This window comes from Crinia signifera, chromosome 11 (assembly GCF_055691185.1).
Source record: "Crinia signifera chromosome 11, ASM5569118v1, whole genome shotgun sequence".
In the NCBI taxonomy this organism is placed as follows: Eukaryota; Metazoa; Chordata; class Amphibia; order Anura; family Myobatrachidae; genus Crinia; species Crinia signifera.
Window position 1 is genome coordinate 87955738 of NC_139227.1, and position 27559 is coordinate 87983296.

Here is a 27559-nt window from a genome sequence, read left to right on the forward strand (position 1 = left end):
GTATACTCGTAGGGAATTGGGTGGGCAGTTGACAGCCGGTGATGTCAGCTGCCCGCCCCCTGCATGTCCATCACAGACTCATTAGCATGAGAACACCCAGTGTTCTCATGGAAACACCCATGAAATGCTAGGCGTTCCATTATGTGAATGGACCGCGCCACGCCCCCCCCCACCCAGCGGCCGCAAGAATGGGTGCGTGAGCACATGCACCCTGCATCTGCACATGCGCAGAAATGAACCTGCACATGCGCAGACGCCAAACATTGGACCCCTTGCGAATGAAGGGGTCTGAGCGAACGGACCTGAATAAGGTCCAATATGTATAGTAAAGCTACAGGAACATGATTAGTTGTTATCTAGAAAGATTAGATAGAAAGTAAAGCATCAGAACATGATGAGGTAAGTTCTAGAAAGATTAGATAGACAGTAGTACTGCATATAAGAAGTCACATCTACATTGAAAGTTTAAGCGGATGCAAGTAAATTTTAGAGATATAAAATAGGCAAAAAGTACAGTTGTGAATTCTAGATTAATGTGATTTACATTCGAGAGATAAGCACATGCAAATATGCTCTAGAAAAACAAGGTGGATGGCAAAGCTCTACACGCAGATGAGATGGAAAGTAAGATATATATAGATGATAAGTAAATACACTAAAGATGTAGACAGATGAGAGGTTATTTAAGTTCTAGAAATATTAGATTGGCAGTAGTAATGCAAAGGATAGGGCACGCTGTACCTTATTAAATGAACACTGGTTATATGCAGATAAACAAGGTTCTAAAAGGTGAGATTGATAATATTACAGATACGAGGCAATTGATACAGGCAATAGAAAATGAACATTGAAGCTATTGGCAGATGAGAAGGAAGTAGACAAGGCACTGTCATGGAGCTGATTCTGAGTTTGAAGTGAAAAAAATAGTCATATAGAAAGTGAAGCTAAGGACAGATAGAAAGCGTAGCTAAGGGCAGATAGAAAGTGAAGTTATAGTCATAAAGAAAGTGAAGTTATAGCCAGAAAGTGAAGCTTTTTAGGCAGATAGAATGTGAAGCTATAGCCAGAAAGTGAAGCAAAAGTGAAATAGAAAGTGAAGCTATAGGCAGATGGAAAGTAAAACTATAGTCATATAGAAAGTGGTTCTATAGTCAGAAAGTGAAGTTATAGTCATATACAGAGTGAAGCTATAGGCAGATAGAAAGTGAAGAAGTGAAGCTATAAGAAGATAGAATGTGAAGTTATAGTCAAGTAGAAAGTGAAGTTATAGTCATATCAAAAGTGAAGCTATAGTCAGAAAGTGAAGCTTTAGGCATAGAAAGTGAAGCTATGGTCATATAGAAAGTGAAGCTACTGTATAAGCAGATAGAAAGTGAAGTTATAGTCCTATAGAAAGTGAATCTATAGTCAGAAAGAGAAGCTTTAGGCAGATAGAAAGTGAAGCTATACTGTGATAGAAAGTAAAGTTAGAGGCAGAAAGTGAAGTCATATAAAAGTAAAGCTATACTGTGATAGAAAGTAAAGTTATAGTCATATAGAAAGTGAAGCAATAGTCAGAGAGAAAGTGAAGCTATAAATACATAGAAAGTGAAGATGGAAAGCTACAGTATAGGCACATATAAAATGAAGTTATAGTCATAGAAAATTAAGTTGTCAGCAGAAAGTGAAGCTATAGGCAGATGGAAAGTAAAACTATAGTCATATAGAAAGTGATTCTATAGTCAGAAAGTAAACTTATAGGCGGATAGAAAGTGAAGCTATAGTCAGAAAGTGAAATTATAGTGATATAGAAAGTGAAGTTATAGTCAGATAGAAAGTGAAGTTATAGTCAGAAAGTGAAGCTACTGTATATTCATAGAGAAAGTGAAGTTATAGTCAGAAAGTGAAGCTATAGTCATATAGAAAGTGAAGTTATAGTCAGAAAGTGACGCTATAGTCATATAGAAAGTGAAGCTAAGTGCAGATAGAAAGTGAAGCTAAGGGCAGATAGAAAGTGAAGTTATAGTCATAAAGAAAGTGAAGGTATAGTCATATAGAAAGTGAAGCTATTGGCAAATAGAAATTGTAGTTATAGTCATATAGAAAGTGAATCTAAAGTCAGATAGAAAGTGAAGCTATTGTCACATAGAAATTGTAGTTATAGTCATATAGAAAGTGAATCTAAAGTCAGATAGAAAGTGAAGAAGTGAAGCTATAAGCAGATAGAATGTGACGTTATTGTCATATAGAAAATGAAGTTATAGTCATATCGAAAGTGAAGCTATAGTCAGAAAGTGAAGCTTTAGGCATCGAAAGGGAAGTTATAGTCATATAGAAAGTGAAGCAATGGTCATATAGAAAGTGAAGCTACTGTATAAGCAGATAGAAAGTGATGTTATAGCCATATACAAAGTGAAGCTATAGTCAGAAAGAGAAGCTTTAGGCAAATAGAAAGTGAAGCTATAAGCAGATAGAAAGTGAAGTTATAGTCATATAAAAGTCAAGCTATGCTGTGATAGAAAGTAAAGTTATACTCAAATAGAAAGTGAAGCAATAATCAGATACAAAGTGAAGAAAAAGTACATAGAAAGTGAATAAGTAAAGCTACAGGCAGATAGAAAGTGAAGTTATAGACATAGAAAATGAAGCTGTCAGCAGAAAGTGAATATATAGGCAGAAGGAAAGTAAAACTATAGTGATATAGAATGTGATTCTATAGTCAGAAATTAAAGTTATAGGCGGATAGAAAGTGAAGCTATAGTCAGAAAGTGAAATTATAATCATATGGAAAGTGAAGTTATAGTCAGATAGAAAGTGAAGTTATAGTCAGAAAGTAAAGCCAGATTCATATAGAAAGGGAAATTATAGTCAGAAAATTAAGCTATAGTCATATAGAAAGTGAAGCTATTGGCAAATAGAAATTGTAGTTATAGTCATATAGAAAGTGAATCTAAAGTTAGATAGAAAGCGAAGCTATAGTCATATAAAAAGTGAAGCTATAGTCATATTGAAAGTGAAGCTAAATGCGGATATAAAGCGAAGCTTTAGGCAGTTAGAAAGTGAAGTTATGGTCATATAGAAAGTGAAGTTATAGTCATATAGAAAGTGAAGCTATTATCAAATAGAAATTGTAGTTATAGTCATATAGAAAGTGAATCTAAACTCAGATAGAAAGTTAAGCTATAGTCACAAAGAAAGTGAAGCTATAGTCAAATTGAAAGTGAAGCTATTGGCAAATAGAAATTGTAGTTATAGTCATATAGAAAGTGAATCTAAAGTCAGATAGAAAGTGAAGATGTGAAGCTATAAGCAGATAGAATGTGAAGTTATAGTCATATAGAAAGTGAATCAATAGTTATATAAAAAGTGAAGCTATAAGTACATAGAAAGTGAAGAAGTAAAGCTACAGGCAGATAGAAAGTGAAGTTATAGTCAAAGAAAATGAAGCTGTCAGCAGAAAGTGAAGCTATAGGCAGATGGAAAGTAAAACTATAGCCATATTGAAAGTTATTCTAAAATCAGAAAGGAAACTTATAGGTGGATAGAAAGTGAAGCTATAGTCAGAGAGTGAAATTATATTCATATAGAAAGTAAAGTTATAGTCAGATAGAAAGTGAAGCTATAGGTAGATAGAAAGTGAAGCCATAAGCAGAGATAAAGTGATGTTATAGTCATATAGAAAGTGAAGCTATAGTCACATAGAAAGTGAAGCTATTGGCAAATAGAAATTGTAGTTATAGTCATATAGAAAGTAAATCTAAAGTTAAATAGAAAGTGAAACTATAGGCAGATAGAAAGTGAAGCCATAAGCAGAGAGAAAGTGATGTTATAGTCATATAGAAAGTGAAGCTATAGTCACATAGAAAGTGAAGTTATAGGCATATAGAAAGTGAAGCTAAGAGCAGATAGAAAGTGAAGTTATAGTCAGAAAGAGAAGCTTTAGGCAGCTAGAAAGTGAAGTTATAGTCATATAGAAAGTTAAACTAAGGGAAGATAGAAAGTGAAGTTATAGTCAGAAAGAGAAGCTTTAGGCAGCTAGAAAGTGATGTTATAGTCATAGAAAGTGAAGTTATAGTCATATTGAAAGTAAAGCTAAATGCGGTTACAAAGTGAAGATTTAGGCAGATAAAAAAGTGAAGTTATAGTCATATAGAATGTGAAGCTAAGGGTAGATAGAAAGTTAAGTTATAGTCATATAGAAAGTGAAGCTATTAGCAAATAGAAATTGTAGTTATAATCATATAGAAAGTGAATCTAAAGTCAGATAGAAAGTGAAGCTCTAGTCACAAAAAAGTGAAGCTATAGTCATTGAAAGTAAAGCTATTGGCAAATAGAAATTGTAGTTTTAGTCATATAGAAAGTGAATCTAAAGTCAGATAGAAAGTGAAGAAGTAAAGCTATAAGCAGATAGAATGTGAAGTTATAGTCATATAGAAAGTGAAGTTATAGTCAGAAAGTGAAGCTTTAGGCATAGAAAGGGAAGTTATAGTCATATAGAAAGTAAAGCTATGGTCATATAGAAAGTGAAGCTACTGTATAAGAAGATAGAAAGTGAAGTTATAGTCATATAGAAAGTGAATCTATAGTCAGAAAGAGAAGCTTTAGGCAGATAGAAAGTGAAGCTGTAAGCAGATAGAAAGTGAAGTTATAGTCATATAAAATGTGAAGCTATACTGTGATAGAATGTAAAGTTATAGTCATATAGAAAGGGAAGCAATAGTTATATAGAAAGTGAAGCTATAAGTACATAGAAAGTGAAGAAGTAAAGCTACAGGCAGATAGAAAGTGAAGTTATAGTCAAAGAAAATGAAGCTGTCAGCAGAAAGTGAAGCTATAGGCAGATGGAAAGTAAAACTATAGTCATATAGAAAGTTATTCTAAAATCAGAAAGTAAATTTATAGGTGGATAGAAAGTGAAGCTATAGTCAGAAAGTGAAATTATATTCATATAGAAAGTAAAGTTATAGTCAGATAGAAAGTGAAGCTATAGGTAGATAGAAAGTGAAGCCATAAGCAGAGATAAAGTGATGTTATAGTCATATAGAAAGTGAAGCTATAGTCACATAGAAAGTGAAGCTATTGGCAAATAGAAATTGTAGTTATAGTCATATAGAAAGTGAATCTAAAGTTAAATAGAAAGTGAAGCTATAGGCAGATAGAAAGTGAAGCCATAAGCAGAGAGAAAGTGATGTTATAGTCATATAGAAAGTGAAGCTATAGTCACATAGAAAGTGAAGCTGTTGTCATATTGAAAGTGAAGCTAAGGGCAGATAGAAAGTGAAGTTATAGTTATAGAGAAAGTGAAGTTATAGTCAGAAAGAAAGTGAAGTTATAGTCAGAAAGAAAGTGAAGTTATAGTCAGAAAGAAAGTGAAGTTATAGTCATATAGAAAGTGAAGTTATAGTCAGAAAGAAAAGCTTTAAGCAGATAGAAAGTGAAGCTATAAGCAAATAGAAATGGAAGTTATAGCCATATAAAAGTGAAGCTATACTCTGATAGAAAGTGAAGTTATAGTCATATAGAAAGTGAAGCTAAGAGCAGATAGAAAGTGAAGTTATAGTCAGAAAGAGAAGCTTTAGGCAGCTAGAAAGTGAAGTTATAGTCATATAGAAAGTGAAACTAAGGGAAGATAGAAAGTGAAGTTATAGTCAGAAAGAGAAGCTAAGGGCAGATAGAAAGTGAAGTTATAGTCAGAAAGAAAAGCTTTAAGCAGATAGAAACTGAAGCTTTAGGCAGCTAGAAAGTGAAGTTATAGTCATTTAGAAAGTGAAACTAAGGGAAAATAGAAAGTGAAGTTATAGTCAGAAAGAGAAGCTATAGTCATATAGAAAGTGAAGTTATAGTCAGAAAGAAAAACTTTAAGCAGATAGAAAATGAAGCTATAAGCAGATAGACAGTGAAGCAATAGTCAGATAAAAAGTGAAGCTATAAGTACATAGAAAGTAAAGAAGTTAAGCTACAGACAGATTGAAAATAAAGTAATAGTCCTATAGAAAGTGAAGCTATAGGCAGATAGAAAATAAAATTATAGTCCTATAGAAAATGAATTTATAGTAATTTAGAAAGTGAAGTTACAATATAGTCATATGGAAAGTGCAGGAGTGAAGCTATAGTCATTAAGAAAGTGAAGTTACAGTATAGTCATATGGAAAGTGCAGGAGTGAAGCTATAGTCATACAGAAAGTGATGCAATAGTCAGAAAGTGAAGCTATAAGTACATAGAGAGTGAAGAAGTAAAGCTAGAGGAAAGCAGATAGAAAGGGAACTTATTGTCATATAAAAGTGAAGCTATACTCTTATAGAAATTGAAGTTATAGTCATATAGAAAGTGAAGTTATAGTCAGAAAGAAAAACTTTAAGCAGATAGAAAATGAAGCTATAAGCAGATAGAAAGGGAAGTTATAACCATATAGAAAGTGAAGCTATAGGCAGATAGAAAGTGGAAGTTATAGTCATATAGAAAGTGAAGCTATGGGCAGATAGAAAGTGAAGCTGTAGGCAGAAAGAAAGTGAAGTTATAGTCAGATAGAAAGTGAAGTTATAGTCAGATAGAAAGTGAAGCTATAGTGAAGCTATAGTCAGATAAAAAGTCATTTATAGTCATACAGAAAGTGATGCTATAATCAGAAATTGAAGCTTTAAGTACATAGAAAGTGAAGCTATATTCAGATTGAAAGTGAGGTTATAGTCATGTAGAAAGTGAAGTTATAGTACTATAGAAAATTAATAGTTATAGTCTTTTGGAAAGTGCAGAAGTGAAGCGATAGTCATACAGAAAGTGTAGCTAAAGGCAGATAGAAATGGAAGTTATAGTCAGATAGAAAGTGAAGAAGTGAAGCTATAGGCAGATAGAAAGTGAAAATATAGGGCCGCATTTATTAAACAATATTTGCAGGTAAATCCCAGAAAACACCCTTTTTCGGGGGTTAGCCACAAATATTAAGTATCACCCTAATCTACCAAAGTTGGACTGCAGCAGGAATCTGCGAGTCCTGCTGCGATCCCCCCTGCACTGCCGCCATTCTCATCCCCCATAGGTTTCTAAGGGGGATGCAAAGCTGCCCAATGTATCAACATCGGGCAGCAGCGCTTCGCATTCCCGGGCTATCGCCATTCTCAGATGGTGATAGCCCATTGTAGCCTATGGGCTACTGATCGCACTGCCGCTGGGGCAGTGGGGTCAGCGGGAGGTCAGCGATAACCACGCATGCGCAGACCCCCCGGCTTCCGGCTCAGCAGATCGCAGGGACATGCTCCTTTTGGAGCCCTGTCTCTGCGCTTGTGGAATTATACATCCCAGCCCTAGTATGGCATTTTACATTGCGATACTGGGCGGTAACATTCTACCCAGATAGCATTGTAAATGTGATCCATGATAAATGGGCCCCTAAGTCATATAGAAGCTAAAGTCAGATAGAAAGTGATGTTATAATCAGAAAGTGAAGCTATAGCTAGATAGAAAGTGATGTTATAGTCATATAGAAAGTAAAGAAAGTACGCTACAGTCAGATAGAATGTGATGTTATAGTTAGAAAGTGAAGCTATAGCTAGATAGAAAGTGATGTTATAGTCATATAGAAAGTGAAGAAACTAAGCTACAGTCAGATAGAAAGTGAAGGTTTAGGCAACAGAAAATCAAGTTATAGGTAGATACAGATTGAAGACTTAAAGCTATAGGTAGATACAAAGTGATGCTATTTTCAGAAAGTAAAGCTACATGACAGATAAAAAGGGAAGTTATAGGTATATAGAAAGTGAAGCTATAGGCAGAAAGTGAAGCTACTGTACATGACAGATAAAAAGGGAAGTTATAGACAGATAGAAAATGAAGATGTGAAGCTACAGTACGGTAATATAGAAGGTGAAGCTATAGGCAGATAGAAAATAATGAAGTGAAACCTTAAAGAGATAAAGAGTGAAATCATAGTCAGAAAGTAAAGCTATAGGCAGATAGAAAGTGAAAAGTGGAGCTATTGTAATATAGAAAGTGAAGCTATAGGCAGAAAGTGAAGCTACATGACAGATAAAAAGGGAAGTTATAGGCAGATAGAAAATGAAGAAGTGAAGCTACATTACGGTAATATAGAAGGTGAAGCTATAGGCAGATAGAAAATAATGAAGTGAAACCTTAAAGAGATAAAGAGTGAAATCATAGTCAGAAAGTAAAGCTATAGGCAAATAGAAAGTGAAAAGTAGCTATTTTAATATAGAAAGTGAAGCTATAGGCAGTAAGTGAAGCTATAGGCAAATACAAAGTAAAGCTCTAGTCAAAAAGAGAAGCTATAGGCAGATACAAAGTGAAGAAGTGAAACTAGAGTAATTTAGAAAGTAAAGTTATACGCAGATAGACAATAGAGAATTTAAACTTTAGGCAGATAAAAAGTGAAGTAATAGTCAGAAAGTGAAGCTATAGGCAGATAGAAGTTGAAGTTATAGTTGGAGAGAAAGTGAAGCTATAGTCAGAAAGTGAAGTTAAAATAAGATAGAAAGTGAAGCTATAGGCAGATAGAAAGTGTAGTTATAGATATAGAAAGTGAAGCTAAAGTCATAGAGAGTGAACAAGTGAAACTAAAGTCCAATAGTAAGTAAAGATATTGGCAGAAAGAAAATTAAGAAGTTAAGCTATAGGGAGATGCAAAGTGAAGACGTTAATCTTTAGTTAGCTAGAAAGTGAAGGAATTAATTCATAGGCAGATAGAAAGTGAAGTTATTGTCATATAGAAAGTAAAGCTATAGTCATATAGAAAGGGAAGTTATAGTCATATAGAAAATCAATCTATAGTCATATAGAAAGGGAAGTTATAGGCAGATAGAAAGTGAAGAAGTTAAGCTATTGTAATATAGAAAGTGAAGCTATATGCAGACAGAAAGTGAAGAAGTGAAACTACAGTACAGTAATATAGAAAGTGAAGCTATAGGCAGATAGAAAATAAAGAAGTGAAACTTAAGCAGATAAAAATTGAAATTATAGTCAGAAAGTGAAGGTATAAACATATAGAAAGTGATGAAGTTAAGCTATTTTAATATAAAAAGTGAAGCTATAGGCAGACAGAAAGTAAAGAAGTGAAACTACAGGCAGATAGAAAGTGAACCTATGGTTATATAGAAAATGAAGCTATAGTCAGAAAGTGTAGTTTTAGTTAGACAGAAAGTGAAGTTAAAGGTAGATAGAGAGTTAAGAATTAATGCTATAGCCAGATACAAAGTGATGCTATATTCAGAAAGTGAAGATACATGTCAGATAGTAAGAGAAGCTATAGGCAGATAGAAAGTGAAGAAGATAAGCTAATGTAATATAAAAAGTGAAGCTATAGGCAGACAGAAAGTGAAGAAGTGAAACTACCATATAGTAATATAGAAGGTGAAGCTATAGGCCAAAAGAAAATAAAGAAGTGAAACTTTAAGCAGATAAAAAGTTAAATCATAGTCAGAAAGTGAAGCTATAGGCCAAAAGAAAAGAAAGAAGTGAAACTTTAAGCAGATAAAAAGTGAAATCAAAGTCAGAAAGTGAAGCTATAGGCAGATAGAAAGTGAAGAAGTGAAGCTATTATAATATAAAAAGTGAAGAAATAAAACTACAGTACAGTAATATAGAAAGTGAAGCTATAGGGCGATAGAAAATAAAGAAGTGAAACTTTAAGCAGATAAAAAGTGAAATCATTGTCAGAAAGTGAAGCTATAGGCAGTTAGAAAGGGAAGAAGTGAGGCAATTGTAATATAGAAAGTGAAGCTATAAGCAGATACAAAGTGAAGATATAGTCAGAAAGAGAAGCTATAGTCAGATAGAAAGTAAAGCTATAGGCAGATAGAAAGTGGAGAAATGAAACTATAGTAATATAGAAAGTGAAGCTATAGTCAGAAATGAAGCTATAGGCAGATAGAAAGTGAAAAAGTGATACTATTGTAATACAGAAAGTGACGCTATATACAGATAGAAAGTTAAGGAGTGAAGCTATTGTAATATAGAAAGTAACGCTATAGGCCTATAGAAAGTGAAGAAGTGAACCTACAGTATAGTAATATAGAAAGTGAAGAAGTTAAACTAGAGTAATATAGAAAGTAAAGCTATAGGTAGATAGAAAATAAAGAATTGAAACTTTAGGCTGATAAACAGGTAAGTAATCATCAGATAGTGAAGCTATAGACAGATAGAAAGTGAAACTATAAGCAGATAGAAAGTAAAGCTATAGGCTGATAGAAAGTGAAGAAGTCAAGCTATTGTAATATAGAAAGTGAAGTTATAGGCAGATAAAAAGTGAAGAAGTAAAACAAGAGTAATATAGAAAGTAAAGCTATAGGCAGATAGAAAATAAAGAATTGAAACTTTAGGCAGATAAAAAGTGAAGTAATAGTCAGAAAGTGAAGTTATAGGCAGATACAAAGATAAGCTATAGTCAGATATAAGTTGAAGCTACTGTATAGTCAGAAAAAAGTAAAGCTATAGTCAGAAAGTGAAGTTAAAGTAGGATAGAAAGTGAAGCTATAGGCAAAAAGAAAGTGAAGCTAAAGTCCGATAGTTTGTAAAGATATTGGCAGAAAGAAAATTAAGAAATAAAGTTATAGGCAGATATAAAGTGAAGCTATAGTCATAACATGAAGCTATAAGAAGGTAACAAGTATATATATAGTCAGATAGAAACGGATTAAATTAATTTATAGGCAGATAGAAAGTGAAGTTATAGATATAGAAAGTGAAGGTAAAGTGCGATAGAAAGTAAAGCTTTTGGCAAAATAAAATAAAGAAGTGAAACTATAGGCAAATAGAAAATGAAGAATTGAAGCTATATGCAACTAGACAGTGAAGAAATTAATATAAAGGCAGATAGGAAAGTGAAGAAGTGAAGCTATTGTAATGTACAAAGTGACGCTATAGGCCGATAGCAAAGTGAAGAAGTGCAGCTATTGTAAATACAAAGTACAGCTATAGGCAGATAGAAAGTGAAGAAATTAAACTATAGTAATATAGTGAAGCTATTGTCAGAAAGTAAAGCTATTGGCTGATAGAAAGTGAAGAAGTGAAGCTATTGAAAATAAAGAATTGAAACTTAAGCATATAAAAAGTGAAGTCATTGTCAGAAAGTGAAGCTATGGTCAGAAAGGGGTGTGGTATGGTGGTCCGACAGGGGGGATCCTGACAGTCAGTATCCCAACATTGGAATCCCGACAGCCGGTGCTCTGACAGGGGGGTGAGCGCAAAGAAGCCCCTTGCAGGATCGCTGCACTTGCCATGCTGTGGGCTCAGTGGCTTGTTCCACAGGTTCTATTTTCCCTCTATGGGTGGTAGTCAGGATTCTGACGACAGTCATCTGGCACCCGTCACAAAGTGAAGTTATAGGCAGATAGAAAGTGAAAAAGTGAAACTATAATACTATAGAGAGTGAAGCTATAGTCAGAAAGTGAAGCTATCGTATAGGCAGATAAGAGAAGTTATAGACAGAAATTGAAGCTATAGTCAGATAGAAATTGAATCCATAGTCAGATAGAAAGTGAAGCTACATAGGCAGATAGAAAATGAAGTTATAGATATAGAAATTGAAGCTAAATTCAGATAGAAAGTAAAGCTTTTGGCAAATAGAAAATAAAGAAGTGAAGCTATAGGCAGCTAGAAAGTGAATAAATTAATATATAGGCAGATAGAAAGTGAAGAAGTGAAACTATAGTAATATAGTAAGTGAAGCTATAGACAGAAAATGAAGCTATAGGCAGATGTAAAGTGAAGAAGTTAATCTTTAGGCAGCTAGAAAGTGAAGTTATATTCTGATAGAAAGTGTAGAAGTGAAGCTAATGTAATATTCAAAGTAAAGCTATAGGTAGATAGAAAGTGGAGAAGTGAAACTATTGTAATATAGAAAGTGAAGCTATAGTCTGAAAGTGAAGCTATAGGCAGATAGAAAGTGAAGAAGTGAACCTATAGGCAGATAGAATGTGGAAAAGTGAATCTATAGTCAGATAGAAAGTGAAGCTATAGGCAGATAAAAAGTGAAGCAATAATTGGAAACAAAGTGAAGCTATAGTCGGATAGAAAGTGAAGCTATAGATAGAAAGTGAAGCTATAGGCAGTTAATAAGTGAACCTAAAGTCCAACAGAACGTAAAGCTTTTGGTAATAGAAAATGAAGAAGTGACACTATAGGCAGCTAGAAAGTGATGAAATTAATATACAGTATAGGCACAAAGTGAAGTTAGTCAGAAAGTGACGCTAAAAGCATATAAAAGTAAAGAATTGAATCAAGGCAGATAGAACGTGAAGAAGTGAATCTATAGTCAGAAAGTGAAGAAGTGAATCTATAGTCAGAGAGAAAGTGAAGAAGTGAATCTTTAGGCAGTTAGAAAGTGAAGAAGTGAATCTATAGGCAGATAGAAAGCTAAGCTATAGTCAGATAGAAACTGAAGTTATAGTCTGATATAGAAAGCAAAGCTATAGGCAGCTAGAAAGTGAAGAAGTGAATCTATAGGCAGATAGAAAGTGAAGAAGTGAAACAATAGTGCTAAAGATAGTGAAGCTATAGACAGAAAGTGAAGTTATAGGCAGATAGAAAGTGAAGAAGTGAATCTATGGGCTGCTAAAAAGTGAAGAAGTGAATCTATAGGCAGATAAAAAGTGCAGAAGTGAATCTAGTCAGATAGAAAGTGAATCTATAGGCAGATAGAAAGTGAAGAAGCAAAATTATGGTAATATAGAAAGTGAAGCTACAGTCAGAAAGTGAAGCTATAGGCAGATAGAAAGTTAGGCAGCTAGACGGTGAATACGTGAATCTATAGGCAGATAGAAAGTGATGAAGTGAATCTTTAGGTTGCTAGAAAGTGAAAAAGTGAATCTATAGGCCGATAGAAAGTGCAGAAGTGAATCTATAGGCAGCTAGAAAGTGAAGAAGTGAATCTATAGGCAGATTGAAAGTGCAGAAGTGAATCTATAGTCATATAGAAAGTGAGTCTATAGGCATATACAAAGTAAAGCTATACGCAGATAGAAAGTAAAGAAGTGAAACTATGGTAATATAGAAAGTGAAGCTATAGGCAGATAGAAAGAAATCTATAGGCAGATAGAAAGTGAATAAGCAAATCTATAGGCAGATAGAAAGTGAATAAGTGAATCTATAGCTATAGAAAATGAAGAAGTGATTGTATAGACAGAAAGAAAGTGAAGAAGTGAATCTATAGGCACACAGGAAGTGAAGAAGTGTATCTATAGGCAGATGGAAAGTGAAGACTTTAATCTATAGGCAGATAGAAAGTGAAGCTATAGTCAGATAGAAAGTAAAGAAGTGAAGCTATAGTAATATATAAAGTGAAGCTATAGACAGATAATAGTAAAGGAAAAGGGAAAGCAATGCTGTAGGTTGATAGGACAGAGACTTATAGATAAATGGGAAAGCAAAGCTGTAGGTTGATAGTGCAGTGACGTTATAGGAACATGGGAACGTGAAGCTGTGGGTATAGAACATAAAATGTATCTTTAAGCAGAAAGTAAAGTGTAGTGAAATGTATAAAATTAAGATGTTGGCAGAACAATGAGAAAATAACATGTAGACAGAGAGATAGGAATGTGAGGCTATAAGCAGGCATAAGTGTAGCTGTAAGTAGGTAAATATATCAAGCTGTGGACAAATGGGCATATGAGATGGTGAGAAGATGGTAATGCAATGCTAAGAAAGGAGAAAAATAAGGATGTTGAGTAGTTACGTAAATAAAAGCAATGTACATTAGAGAGAATGCAATAAACATAATGGGTGAAATTTATTAGGATTTAAATTTATTAGGATGAGAGATTCAGAAAGTGAGAGATTTGGTAAGAAATCTCATTTTTTTAAAGAGGCAATCATTTACACTGCAAAACCAGTTTGAAATTTTCAGTATAAATGATTGCCGCTTTAAAAAAAAATGGAGATTTCTTACCAAATCTCTCACTTTCTGAATCTCTCAATTTCACCAAAATAAGTTGGTGAATGTCTATATCTCCAGGTTTTATATAGAAAATGCTATACTGACATTTATATTGTATGTTGTCAAGAAACCCAAAGAAAGAGTAAAAGAGGGAGCTAGAGAAAGAGAGAGGCTGTATTTCTATATGTATTTATAGGAGTTACTAAATTAGGCTTCAGGTCCATGGAAGAGAGGAGATTAGGCTGTTGGTGAAAAGGAGGGAAGGGTGGAGGAAGAAGAACGTGCCAATGATCTGCAGATCTCTTCAACAAGTCACTCATCATGAGTAGGATGATAAATGGGGAAAATGTATTTAGTAAATAAGTAAAGAAAATGAAAAACAGGCTGAGCCAACACCTCAATAATTTGCTCTGGGACAGACATAAATCCTTTCCCAATCATACTGATTACTAACTATATCTAAAAAGTGGTGTTATAACTTTATAATAGATCATCTAGGGCAGGCATGTCCAACGTTGGCCCTCCAGATGTTTTGAAACTACACATCCCAGCATGCTTTGCAATAGTTTTAGCATTCTCTAATAGCACAACTGAGGCAAAGCATGCTGGGATGGGCCAACGTTGGACATGCCTGATCTAGGGGGACCGGTTCCCTTTACGTCCAATGATGTAATCGTATGTTGTATCATTGGGAACAATATCATTCAAATTTTGAAGGTGTTTGCTGTCCCAGATTGCATTAGAGCAGTGATGGGCAAGATGGATCCCAAAAGTTGTATGTGACCCTCAAAATTGTCACAAGTACAATAGTGATTTGTGGTCTTATTTCCCTAACAACAGATTAGTCCTTGAATGGATTATAATATGCCATTCCTTGACTATCTAGCTAGAGGTTAACTTCTGTTTGTGCCTCATTAACAGTTTATGGTGGTGCTGTGACCTCATCATGTTAGCTCATGTTTCACTTTAATAGTATAGTGGCGGTGGTAGGATCATGGCCCGCTTATGATAGGGGCGGAGCTAAATTTTACACTAGGGGGGGGGGGCGGGCGGGTTATGGCCGGGACGTGTATCCTACCATGGGTGCCTGCCTGAAAATAATGCCAGATAGGTGCTGATTGCAGCATCTTGGAAAATCCCTCGCCCATGGCGCTTGGCTTGTGTACCTTTTGAGACTGCACCACTGCCGCATATTCCTCTGTTGGTCTTGGGCCTGCCCTAGTTGGGGGCAGGCCGATGGCGCATGCGCTGCCATGCTTCCAACTGAAAACAGGGGCAGTCCCACACCCACAGAGAAGGAATACAATCCCGGATTGTATTTTTTAAGGACTATGTTTACCAGGGGCATTCATTCTAATCGCCCCCTATCGCCCCTCTAAATTTGCCTCCTGATAAATGATCTTTTGCCCACCACTGCTTTATGAGTCATTGGCTCAGCCTGATACATACAGGGAAAGGTAGAGACATCAAAACAAATGAGGAGGAAAAAAGTGCAATTGAAATACCATCGTATTCTTCACCGTGTTCTGTAAATGAAAAAAGATTATTAGTTGACTTTGCTCTCCTGTGTGAGAAATCAAGTTTAAGATGACATCGCCAAATCAACCTTTTATTCTGGAACAGCAGGCTCCCCATGCACAGAGCTTCTGGTTGCATCACACTGTTACCAGGGGGTAACGAGCTGGGGGGTTTTCCAATGTAAATTGCAGACACTAATTACAAACTAGTGACTAGTGAATAAAATATAATTTAGCCATCATCCATCTCATTAGATCTGTACTCACCATGATTAAAAATTAAGTCACTGCCCTTAGCATGGACTCTTCTTTCTATAGCATGTTTAATATAATCTCCTCTAGTTATATTACTGTTTATATCTGGAAATCTATATTTTCTAATGTTCCAGTGTGACAAATGCAGATGCCATGCAAAATCAGCATTCAGACAAGCAGAGGGGAGCAGCATGTTTCATGTCTTTTACATGTCATGTCTTTTAGCTCAGATCAAGAATCTTTAAAAGGTTCTTCACTCATACATCAAGTGGGAGCCAAGCCTGTTTTCTACTCTTAAAATGCTAAATGTGTAAACTTTAATGCATACAACCTATGCTCATATTTTTTCATTGAGCATATTGTACACTTGTATCTACTTGAACTAGGAGAGACCAGGGCAGTATAGAGCGTGGCTAGGCACAGGTACTTTTCAATGGGAGTGACCTAATCACAGGAGGCGTGGCCATACACCTTGGCACACATTAGCATCTGCTGGGTTGAGAAGAGCTGCTGCCAGGTAACAAGGGCCCCATCAGGCCTTAGCCCAGGTAATTAGTACCCCCTCACCCGCCTCTCTCAGTGCCATTGGGAGAGACAGGTTAGGGGTGTTCCTTTCAGTTCACCTGTAGTTTCTAATTTTAACTTTCAAATATATCTTTAATATACACCCATAAGATGCATACAATTCTGTGTCCCATAAGCTGATGATATCACTTACAGCATACCTTCCAACATTGTCATATCCCTAGTCAGGACTTCCAGGGCGGCCCACCATGTATTGGCCCGAAAAAGGGGTGTGACTTCAATGGCCAAAAACAGGTGTGGCCTCAATCAAAAGACGCAAATCCACACCACCATTTGTGCTGCTGTGGGGGCATGACCTATGCATCATGAACAGATGCTGTGCACACAGCTTCTATTCACGCTGCTCACAACTGCCCCCTCCCAACATGGGACACTGCCTGCTCCGGGGCGGGACGTTTGACGTCCCAAAGAAACGGGATGGTCCCTCAAAAATCGGGACATTTAAGAAGGTATGCTTACAGTTTTTATATTATCTATATGGATCTTAAGTCACACAGACACAGAAATATAAGTGTTCAGATGCAGTTTTTGCAGGTGCGCATAGCCGCAATTTTTAACTTTAATTCAGGACCATAGTTGCTTGGTTGGTAGATATCAGAACTGCTGACTATTTGAATCTTTTATGTCTCCTATTAGAATTTCCTTATGAAATAAATCTATTAGATAGACATATTTATCCTATAAATCTATTCTACATCCTGGATCTTCTGTGACAGAATGAACGGAGACAGGTGGAACTTTAGTAGGCCCTACCGACAACAGAGGAAGGTCAGTTAATGCTCTTACCTTCCTCCTCTGCCACCACATAACCTTCCTCCTCTTGAACTGTCTCTTCCATTACTTGTTCAGGCTCTCCTTCTTCTGAAGTAGGTGGCACAGGCAAGGCGGCATAGTTCAAGCAGTCACGCAAAACAGCCAGAATGGGGTAGGGGGTGAAGGACGTATTAAAAAAGGCAAGGCGGGGAGGAGAGAGGAATCATGAAAGCCAAGGCACAATAATAGATACTTGCAGCATAATAGGATGCAGACTGTCAATATTTTTGTAAGCTAGAGATTTTCAGGCTGCACTCACAAAAATATTTGGTATTAATATCACATACAACATCACATTTCACTGGTAGGGTTCAATTTACTAAAGCTTGTAAAAGTGAAGATTGGGAATGATGCCCACAGCAACCAATCAAAGTCAAGCTATAATTTCTCTATTGCATCCTAGAAAATAAGAGACAGGATTTGATTGGTTGCCATTTGTAAAATCCCAACTTTTCATTTTGAGAAGCTTAAGGACGGTATTCAAGACCAGCTGTATTCAATGTACCAGCTGTCGAGTGTCGGAAAGTCCGCAAATCTGCGCAAACGGCCCTGGATTGTCCAAAAGCGTCCAGGAATTCCACAATCCGTGACCTTTTGCCGACAAAACAGATCCGATTTGTTCGATCTGTTTTGCCGGAATCTGCCTTCAATGCTGTTAGAAACTGCAGCATTGACTAGACGGCGGCCGCTATTTCCCCTGGCAGAAATAGAGGCCAAGATTGAATACCCCCCATAGTGAATTTATGCCATAAAGGGGTTGCCACTGAAATCAGGAAAAATCATTAAACTATGTTACAATTCAAAATTTCTAATTTATACTTTATGATGACAGGTATATTTTTACTGGCTTTTAGTAAGCTCTGGCCGCAAGATGCAAATGTCGGGTCTGTCACATGGTCTTGGATCCAAGGCTTACCCCATGCAGCACCACCCGAATATAGACCAGCAAGCACATTTCAGCTGTCAAATGCTATAAAAGTCTCTTATCCCCTATGTACGAGTGCACAGAGCAAGCATTATCAGCACAAGCACTTAGATGACTGGATTCAAATGTTTATAGGTGAATATGCAAACAGATCATGGTATTAAGATCAAATGGGCTGCCTTGTGATGTGATTATATGGAGGTTGGGTGATAAACAGATCACATACCTTCCTCGTGGGTTTCTTCAACTGTGCAGGAAAAGCATTAAGGAGAGGAATAGCAATTAGAACATGAAGGCGATAACGAGCCAAACAAGCTAGACGAACCTCTCTTTGCTGCAAGGAAGTTTTTGTGGCACATGGACACATGGAAGCTAAGCCACACAGTCAGGTGAACTTCAACCTAGAGCATTAGGGGTGGACACATGGTGCGATTGCTTTGCTATTGGATCCCGATTTGATCGAGATCCAATCGCAAGGCAAGGCACACGCATTTGATTTGGACTATATAGTACAGATCTATACTATATAGTCCTGCCTGCACAGTCTATTTTTCTATTTGTTTTCTATGCCGCGGGGCGACACATCGGGATCGAATTGAAATCGAATGCCTTCGATTTCCATTGGATTTTGCTTACAGTATATAAGCAAAATCGAATAGGAAAATAGACAACATCGAACCATGTGTACGGGGTAATTGATTGAGAGTCTATACAATGTCTAGAACTACGTCTCACTACATAGAACCTCATTCCTGTGGAAAGTGCTGAAAAGTGAACCCATTGCATAATGGAGGCAGACATTTTGATGAATGACTTTGAAACTAGTAAGAATACAGTCAATCAGTTTGCTAGTAACTATGGACATCGGTACGGTTATAAAGGCCTATTTCTTCTGTATTGAAAAGTGATTGGATGAAAAAATGGGGTATGGGTAAAAACCGGACCCAGACAAGACCCCAGACCGCCGGACATCAAAATCTGCAGTCCGGAGCATGTAGTTTCCGGCCCGGGGGGTGACCTGTCCTTGGGACTTCACGTGACAGCTGTCACCAGGGAGAGCAGGAGGGGGAAAATAAAGCTTTCCTGTATGGTCCAACTCCAGGCGTGTAGCAAAAACTGTCTGGTCCGGTCCACACGGGAGGCTGTAATCTCCCCTTCCCCGTGTCCCTGGTGAAAGCTATCACTTGCATCCTCCAACAACCCCAGGACAGGACACCCCCAGGACCGGACACTACAAGCTCCAGACTGCAAATTTTGATGTCTGGTCCGGCTGTCCGGGTCTTGTCCGGGTCTGGTTTTTACATAGTCCCTAGAAAATGGACAACTCCGCTGTGTATGCAACACTTCATTATCTAATGCCCCTGTATGGGGTGTGAGGAAAAATGAGCAAAGATACTGGTCTCTGAGGGCCTTAGCCGGACCATTCTGGTGGTACTCTGCAGCACATTGCTCATAATATAAATCCCCACAAGTAAACTTAATTATATAATAATAGACCTCTCAATGAACATAATATTATCTTAACTCTCTACAGGGTACTTTGTAATGTGTATAAGTCTCTCTACACAGGAGTACAGAAGAAACACAATCTCTACCCACATAACCAACCAGTCCAAGGTTACCCCAGCTAATGACCTAAGTAACATACCTTCTTGGGCTTCTTCTGCAGGATATTTTGATATTGTGACAAGTGCAGGGTGGAGAAGCGAGAAAATAGACAAAGCAAAACATGTTAGCAGTCACACAGAGCTACAGTACTGCACACAGAAGTGGCGACATCTGCAGAGCACTTCAGAAAGAAAAGGTAACGACACATGTAATGGGCCATGTCATCGCAGACACCTTCATGGTAATTAAAAAAAAATATATATATATATTCCCTCAACAGGTGTTTTGAATGTCCTTAAATCAGTGGTTTACACAGGATTCCACATGACAACATATAAACAGACAATTACCGACATGCACAGTAGACCTGGACATAAAACAGGCTCAGCTCGTTAATGTAATAATGTAAAATGATCATTAATGGAACTAAGTGGCAGTGATCGTATTATATAGAATATTATCGGATTCAAATAACCATGCTATATTAATCCTCAGTCCCACTCATCCACTGACGCTGATCATATATTGTAAGTAGGGAAGAGAAAAAGCCCCCTAAAAATGACATAACAGTGGTTCGTTGTGCTAGGCCACGCCCCTCCACCATTCATTGGCTCTGACACTTTTCAGACCATATCTCAATTCTAAAAAGTCTAAAGTTGGGACTTATGCTAATAATCAGTTCTAGTTATTGCTCTGGTTCTTAAGGAGTTAATATATAGCAATGTCACTATGCTTCAACGAAATGGTTACCTCCATGTGACAAAAATATGCACTTAATTAAGCCTTTGGTTATTTGGCTTTGTGCAATCTCTAAGACCAAGGTGCTCACAGCCTGATTGATAGGCAGGGGACATGGCAGGGTGGTCCCCCAGCGTTTCATGGGTGCGTCCATAAAAACGGTGGGCGCGACCATAGAAATGATGGGCGGGCCCGAACAATCACAGGGGCTCGGAAGGTGGAGGGGTGGGGGGAAGTGCGTATCGCAGCAGCTTATCATACAGTATGTGATCCACAGCAATGCATATGCAGGAAGGGGAACATACCAGTCACTGTCTACATTTTCGATTGCATTGCAGTTCTTGTGGAACAGCTTCTCTGCGACTGCAGTCTGACCTTACTCAGGCGGCTTTCGCTTGGTAGCTTGAAAGGCCAAGAAAACTGCATTATGCAGTCCTTGACCTCGGCACTCCCTGAGACCGGGGACAATACCCCCGCATTCCCGGAAATGCTGGCTGCCCCCGCCCCGCGCCTTCCACAAACACCTCTGAGGTGATCACAAAACTAGGATGTGTGCGTAGGACCTGCACATGCATGTAATGGGTCCATGCGCACTTTCCCAAACATCAAGAAACTGCGCGACTGATCGCCTATGCAATGTGCATCATTATAATGAATGAGTGGGAATGATGGATGAGGTAAAAGATGAGGTAAAATACACTGCACACTGAAAAATGTGGCTAAATCCATGTTTTTCAGAGAGAGACCTAATAATAGTTATACGTTAATAGAAAAAATGTAAAATCAAAAATCAACAAATTCACTGCAGACATTTTTTTTTTACTACATAGTGTTCTGTGTTAATTAAAAAAAAAAATGTAATGTAAAGGAGATAGTAAACGAAACCCGGGTCATGGATCCAGGCCTAACGTGTTACAGGATTAGGTATTGATTATCAGCTACTGTATGTGCACATTAGATTGAGTACGTCTATTTACCTTCTTCGTATTCTTCTTTTGTGTGTAGATATAAAAGAAAATGAAAACATCATGTAAACAGGACAAAAGCGACAAGTAACATACACTGCGAGTCCCACAAGAGATGCTTGAATATGCTTCATAAATTCTTAAGCTTGAAACTATTGGTAGAGTGGAACAAGGCATACTGGTTCGGCCATAATAGGGTTCACCTTTCTTCATGGTAAATTTTCATACTATGCACTTGAACTTCAATATCAATAATGGTCATAAAAAAAATGCAAAATAACATGAACCGCTATTCAATATCAATAATGGTCATAAAAAAAATGCAAAATAACATGAACCGCTATTAAGTAAAGCCATTCAAGTTTAACTAGTCAACATATTTTAAATGGCACCAAAATAAAATAAAAAATATTAATATTATAAAATATGAACAATAATAATTATTTTCCCCCCAACTAACGATCCCCTGCTAATCCCATCCAGAGATGGGGAAAATATAAGAAGATTACGGCAGTACCTCTACCACCATAGTTCTTATTAGATGAGCTTTCCTATGCTTTGGGCGGTATTTAATCGTTCTCGGCCCGCTCGCCTGTTTATCGGCAGGCGGGATTCATTGTTCCGCCTGCTGATTGGTAAAAAGGGGGCGTGGCTGCGTAAACGGTCATGGATTGTCAAGATACGGCCCTGATCTCGACAATCCATAACCATTCTCGGAAAGAAAGGTCCGACAGCTTTAAATTCGGGTCCGTTCTGACAAGATGCTGCTCCAATGCTGTCAGGAAAGACAACATTAAATAGGCGCCCGCCACTATTTCACCTGTCGGAATTAGCTGTGGGGATTAAATACCATGTGTGGAAGAAGCTCTACCTCCAATGAAAACTGACTATTCATTGACAGCTACACAACTCTAGCAACAATTTCTGCTGCGGCAGTCCAACCCAAATCGAACGGGCCCTCAAACTACTCAAATTTGATAATTAGATGTTCTAATAATTCAAGCATCTCTATTTCCCGCTATTTCAGCCTCAGTCATTTAAATTGGGCATATTTAAGACATATAGGAATCCCCTGCTCTGTATTCATGCAGTACACACATCAGCTATACACAAATGCCTCCTTACAACAACATGCATCTAGTGTATAAGGATTTCCCCATTTTAGAGGCTGAATTGCTATCAGTCTGTCGGCAGCAAAACAACATGAAAACAGATGAAGTACATGAATATATTTCTAGCTGAATGAGAGGAATTAAAGAGAACGCTTTCATGATATCAATATTTCCTAGCAAATAATATGTGTGATTCAATTCCGCCCCAGAAGAAATAATTCTTTATTGTAAAGTAGCAGGTTATTAATACTCTGACAAAATAAATGTAGTATTATACCACTAAAACTGACATGAAACACATTTAGCCTATAAAATTGACAAGAAAAGTCTGCGGATGCTTTTGAAGCCCTGTAAAGAAATGTAAAAAAAAAAAAACAGTTTGGCCCGCAGGTGGCAGTGTTACAGAGTTCCAGTTTGGCCAGCAGGTGGCAGTGTTACAGAGTCCCTGTTAGTAGGATGGAGAGTTATGCATAGTTAAGATAAGAGATGCAGAAGGAGGGGAGATTAATATATTGGTTTCAAATATCCAAAAATGAATACTGCAGGTGTGTAAACTGCAATATACGTCTTTATATATGTCCTCGAGTAATCTGGTGATTTTGCTTGGAGAAAGATAAATCAGTAATAAAAACATAAAAGTGCACAGGTTAATAAGGCAAGAAGAGAAGGAATGTGTTATATCGGGTAATGGAATCAAACCGTAATCCAAGCTCACAAGAGAGGGGGGGGAGAATAGGAAAATCAGTAGAGAAAGGAAGTCTGGAATTTAGGTGCAGGAATGACTTAAAATAAGATCTGTCAGAGCAGGGTTTAGGGTTCCTTGTTGGAGCACAAATTATTTTGTCTAATCCAGGGGTCCTCAAACTATTTGCTCTGGGACCCCATCAGAAAATAAAATTAATTTCAGGACCCTAGCATGTTACTGCAAAAGGCCATCACATCACATGTGTGGTCAGCAGACAGCACATACATGGCAGCATTGTGTAGGAACAAAATGATGGGAGGAGTCCAAAATAACAGACAATTCAACAGATTTTTTTGACTCCTCGAATTACTGACTGAGTTTAGAAAAGTCATCAGCCTGATTGTCAGCAACATGGGGTCACGACCCCATTCTGAGACCCACAGTTTGAGAACCACTGGTCTAATCTATTGTTAAAAAAAAAATCACATCATTTCGGGTAATTATTGACACCTATTTGTTTTATTTCTATATTAATATAATGACTTTTAAGTCAGTTAAAAACACGAGAATTTCTTGTGTCCACATAAGGAGTAAATATTATTATGGTGTTTTCCAATTTTAGTAGCCAATGTCATTCATGAAAGCAGAGTTTGCTCAGGATTTCTATGTGCTCAGTTTAGGAAATCCTTAAACCATGCACTGCTGGAATTTGGAAGGAGACTCGATAATGAAGATAGGTTTAATAATTGTCATCAGGTAAAGAAGATCAAAATAAGTAAGGGACTGTTAATGACATGTTATAATGCTCAGTGGGAAATATCACTTCTGCTTTATGACATTTTGTATACACATAAATACATTCCACCATCCAAGTGCTATAGGTAGTATCCTTATGGCATGCTGGGATGAATCCATAGGCTCCTACGCAGTTGGTTTGAATCTCTAGATATAGGTGCAAAAGATGTGACCTAGAGGGGGATTCAGGTTGGTTTGCAAATGCAAACTCCTTCTTTAATGGACAAAACCATGGCCCTTATTCATCTTATGATCGCAGTACAAATTTGTTTGGAAAATGGACAAAACCATGTGCACTGCAGGTGGAGCAGATGTAACATGTGCAGAGGCGGGATAGAGGCGGGCGGGGGGCGTTTGCGTGGGGACACCCAGCATTTCCTGGGGGTACCCACAAAAACCGGTGAGTGCGCCAAAGAAAATGCTGTGCGTCCCTGTGCGAATGCAGGCGGGCAGCTGCCTGTCGGGGGTAGGGGGCAACTGATGCCACAGGATGTCAGCCACCCACCACGTTCTCGTACCAGGATGCCGCAAATATAGGTCAGTTTAGACTGATTTATATTTGCGAACAGTGGAAAAATCATTCGATGGTCGGTGGCCCCCGTTCGCTCCCTTGTAAATTAATGTTAGTGCTACGGGGGTGGGCATTCGCTTGCCTGGCAGGCGGCATTAGATGACCTGCTAAACAGCTAATTTATGCTGCTTAACGAGTCAATCAAAATCAGGCCCATAATTAGAAAAGCCACAGATTCTCCACCTCTCACACATACAAACAGGAGCATGTCATATTAATACAGTCATGTTACTAATGTAGCAGGTCTCTACTCACCCTCCACCTGTTCACTGGTGACAGCAAGATTGATAGAAGGTATAGAAGAGAGGGGGGGGGGGGGCAGTATAGAATGGAACAGTCAAAGAAGGACATAAAACAAAAACAGAAACAAAAAGGGAAAGAGAAAAAAAGAAGACGCTGTTATTTCATATATGGCCAACGTGGATTACACATAATGGTCTATCTTTATGTATAGCTATAGATATGTGACATGTGTATATATGTGTGTGCGTATTACACCGATCCCATACCTCCCAACTGTCACGATTCCGTCGGGACAGTCCCGATTTTCGGGTCCTGTCCCGACGTCCCACCCGCGGCAGGCATTGTCCCGCTGCGGGGGGTGGCAGTTGGGAGACCCCCCAATCTAGTAGAATAGACGCTGTGCGCATGCGCACAGCGTCTATTCTCGTATGAAAATGAGGTCGCGGCTAATTAGCATAAGCCGCGCCCTCATTTGCATACGTCCCGCCCCGCGCGAGTGTCCCTATTTCATCCGGCCACAAGTTGGGAGGTATGCGATCCCCACTGGAGAAACCTTCTAAGTAACTGGCGGATTGATGTTGCTTTGCCCCTTGACAGTCAAAATCTCAGGGAGTTTTCATTTATTTGAGTTGATTTCCTTTTTCCTTTTTCTTTTTTTGATTGTTTGGAAAGAATTTAAGGAAGCTTGGTTGTAATTTTCTCTCAAGATGAAATCAATATTATTGCGATCCATTGTCTCAGGGTCCCTTCATTGCACAGGGCCCATAGGCCGGTGCCTACTCTGCCTGTTTGGTAATCCGGCCCTGCTGTTTAGGTAACTCTGGGCCAGATGCACTAAGCTTCAAAAGTGATAAAATGCAGAGTGATAAACAACCAGCCAATCAGCTCCTGCCTGTCATGTCACAGACTGGGTTTGAAAACTGATTGGTTTATCACTCTCCACTTTATCACTTTTTGAAGCTTGATACATCTGGCCCAATATGCCAGTCCTGTCAGGCAACCTCTTTCGTGCATGGATTACTTTTGCCTTGGCTTCAGCATTATTAGGAATGAAAGCTGAGTTCATATACAGATGGAGCTTGGCCCATCTTTGCAGGGGCTGGCGTTTCTAATGCCAGCCCCGCCATTCCCGCCAGGGGGCACGCGCACATGAGACGCTCACGTGCCCCCTGATAACAGGGCCTGCCTCCGGTCCCCACCACCGTCGCCGCAGGTACCCCTCAACGCCCCGAGCACCCCCCTAACTCTGCCCATCTCCCTGAAGCGGAGACGAGCAGGGACACGCAGCGTCCTTCCGAGAGACTAGGACGCACGTGCGTGTAAGACACACATGCGTTCCAGTTCAGTGTAGCCCCTGCCGCCGGCGCTCGCCAGCAGGGAGGGTGTGGTGAGCTCCGGCCAAGGATGGCAGGGGCTACATCTGTAGGTGGTATGTCTTATAATAATATGGACACGATGCTGCTGGATTAGCGCATATACACAAGTCTGCTGTATATGATGTGGACCTCCGTGTACACTAAAATTCTCATCATGGTCAACATGCTCTAGGTTGACATTGACAGAAGGTTGACACAAGCAAAAGATTGACATGATTGACACAGGACAAAAATGACATGAGTTATTTAGGATTTTTATTTTTAAACCATCTTGTTAAATACTTTACAATCCCAGTGGACATGGAGGACAGAATATACACGCCATGTCCATGTTGACATATGTCGACATAGTCACACACAAAAAACTAAAACTCGCGTTGACCATGTTAATGTCGACCTTTTGCTTGTTTCGACTTTCAGTCAATGTCGACCTAGAGTATGTCGACCAATTGTATGTGTCGACCAATTGTATGTGTCGAGCTACTCCCTGTTGACCATTATAGGCGAGTATGTCTGTAAATGTGTGTGTGAACAAATGGAATATGCTGCACTTTATAAGAAACTGTAAATAAATAAATAATAATTATAAAGTGCGGCCCCTGCTGTATTGGATACTTACACGTCCTCTGTGTCAGACATGGTGGCTTTTGGTCGGCTGGAAGGAAACAGAATGAAAGAGAACTGTGAAAACCCCTTAGGACCAATGTGTCTCTACATTTATTCATATACCAGCAAGACACTGTGGGGTAAATGTATGACGTTTGGAGAAGTGGTATCTATCCCCATAATGAATGTTATGTGCAAGGTGATAATGCTGCAGCCAATCAGATCCAATATGTAAATTGACAGGTAGAAGCTGATTGGCTGGAGCATTGCCACCTTGCACATAACGTTCATTAGATAGATACAACTTCTCCAAACATCATACATTTACCCCTATGTTACTGTACACTGTCACTACCCTGCTTGGAAGTGATGGAACAATTTAGTCACTGAGTGTGATTCATATGTTGTATTGTTCTGTACGCAGCTGTGATAATGAAACACATGAGGGGTACATTTACCAAATCTTCTAAAAATGAAAATAAATGATGTTGCCCATAGCAACCAATAACATTCTGTCTATCATTTTCTAGGATAAAATAGAGAAATGATAGACAGAATCTGGTTGCTATGGGCAATATCACCCATTTACATTTTTAGAAGCTTTAGTAAATGTAGCCTTTAGATGCAGCAAGCATAACAGAATTACAAAGCATAACTACAGTAGTAGCAGACACCTTATTGATATTCTAATTCAGGCGGAAGTTGCACTGCAGCTGAAGTGGCCTGGATGTATAGTAGCACTACAGCTGAAGTGGCTGGGATGTATAGTTGCACTGCAGCTGAAGTGGCTGGGATGTATAGTAGCACTACAGCTGAAGTGGCTGGGATGTATAGTAGCACTACAGCTGAAGTGGCTGGGATGTATAGTAGCACTACAGCTGAAGTGGCTGGGATGTATAGTAG

At 38.2% G+C, this 27559-nt stretch overlaps 1 protein-coding gene across 2 annotated transcripts in view; it reads right to left on the reverse strand.

The window, feature by feature from the left end:
- The window catches only part of TNNT3 (troponin T3, fast skeletal type), a 39633-nt gene extending 22557 nt beyond the window's left edge, over positions 1-17076 (reverse strand). For both annotated transcript variants that reach the window (XM_083164848.1, XM_083164849.1), the window contains exon 1: positions 17006-17076. In XM_083164848.1, the coding sequence (XP_083020974.1) occupies positions 17006-17057 (52 nt within the window). In that variant the 5' untranslated portion in view covers positions 17058-17076. The remainder of the gene's footprint in view (positions 1-17005) is intronic.
- Positions 17077-27559: the final 10483 nt, after the last annotated feature.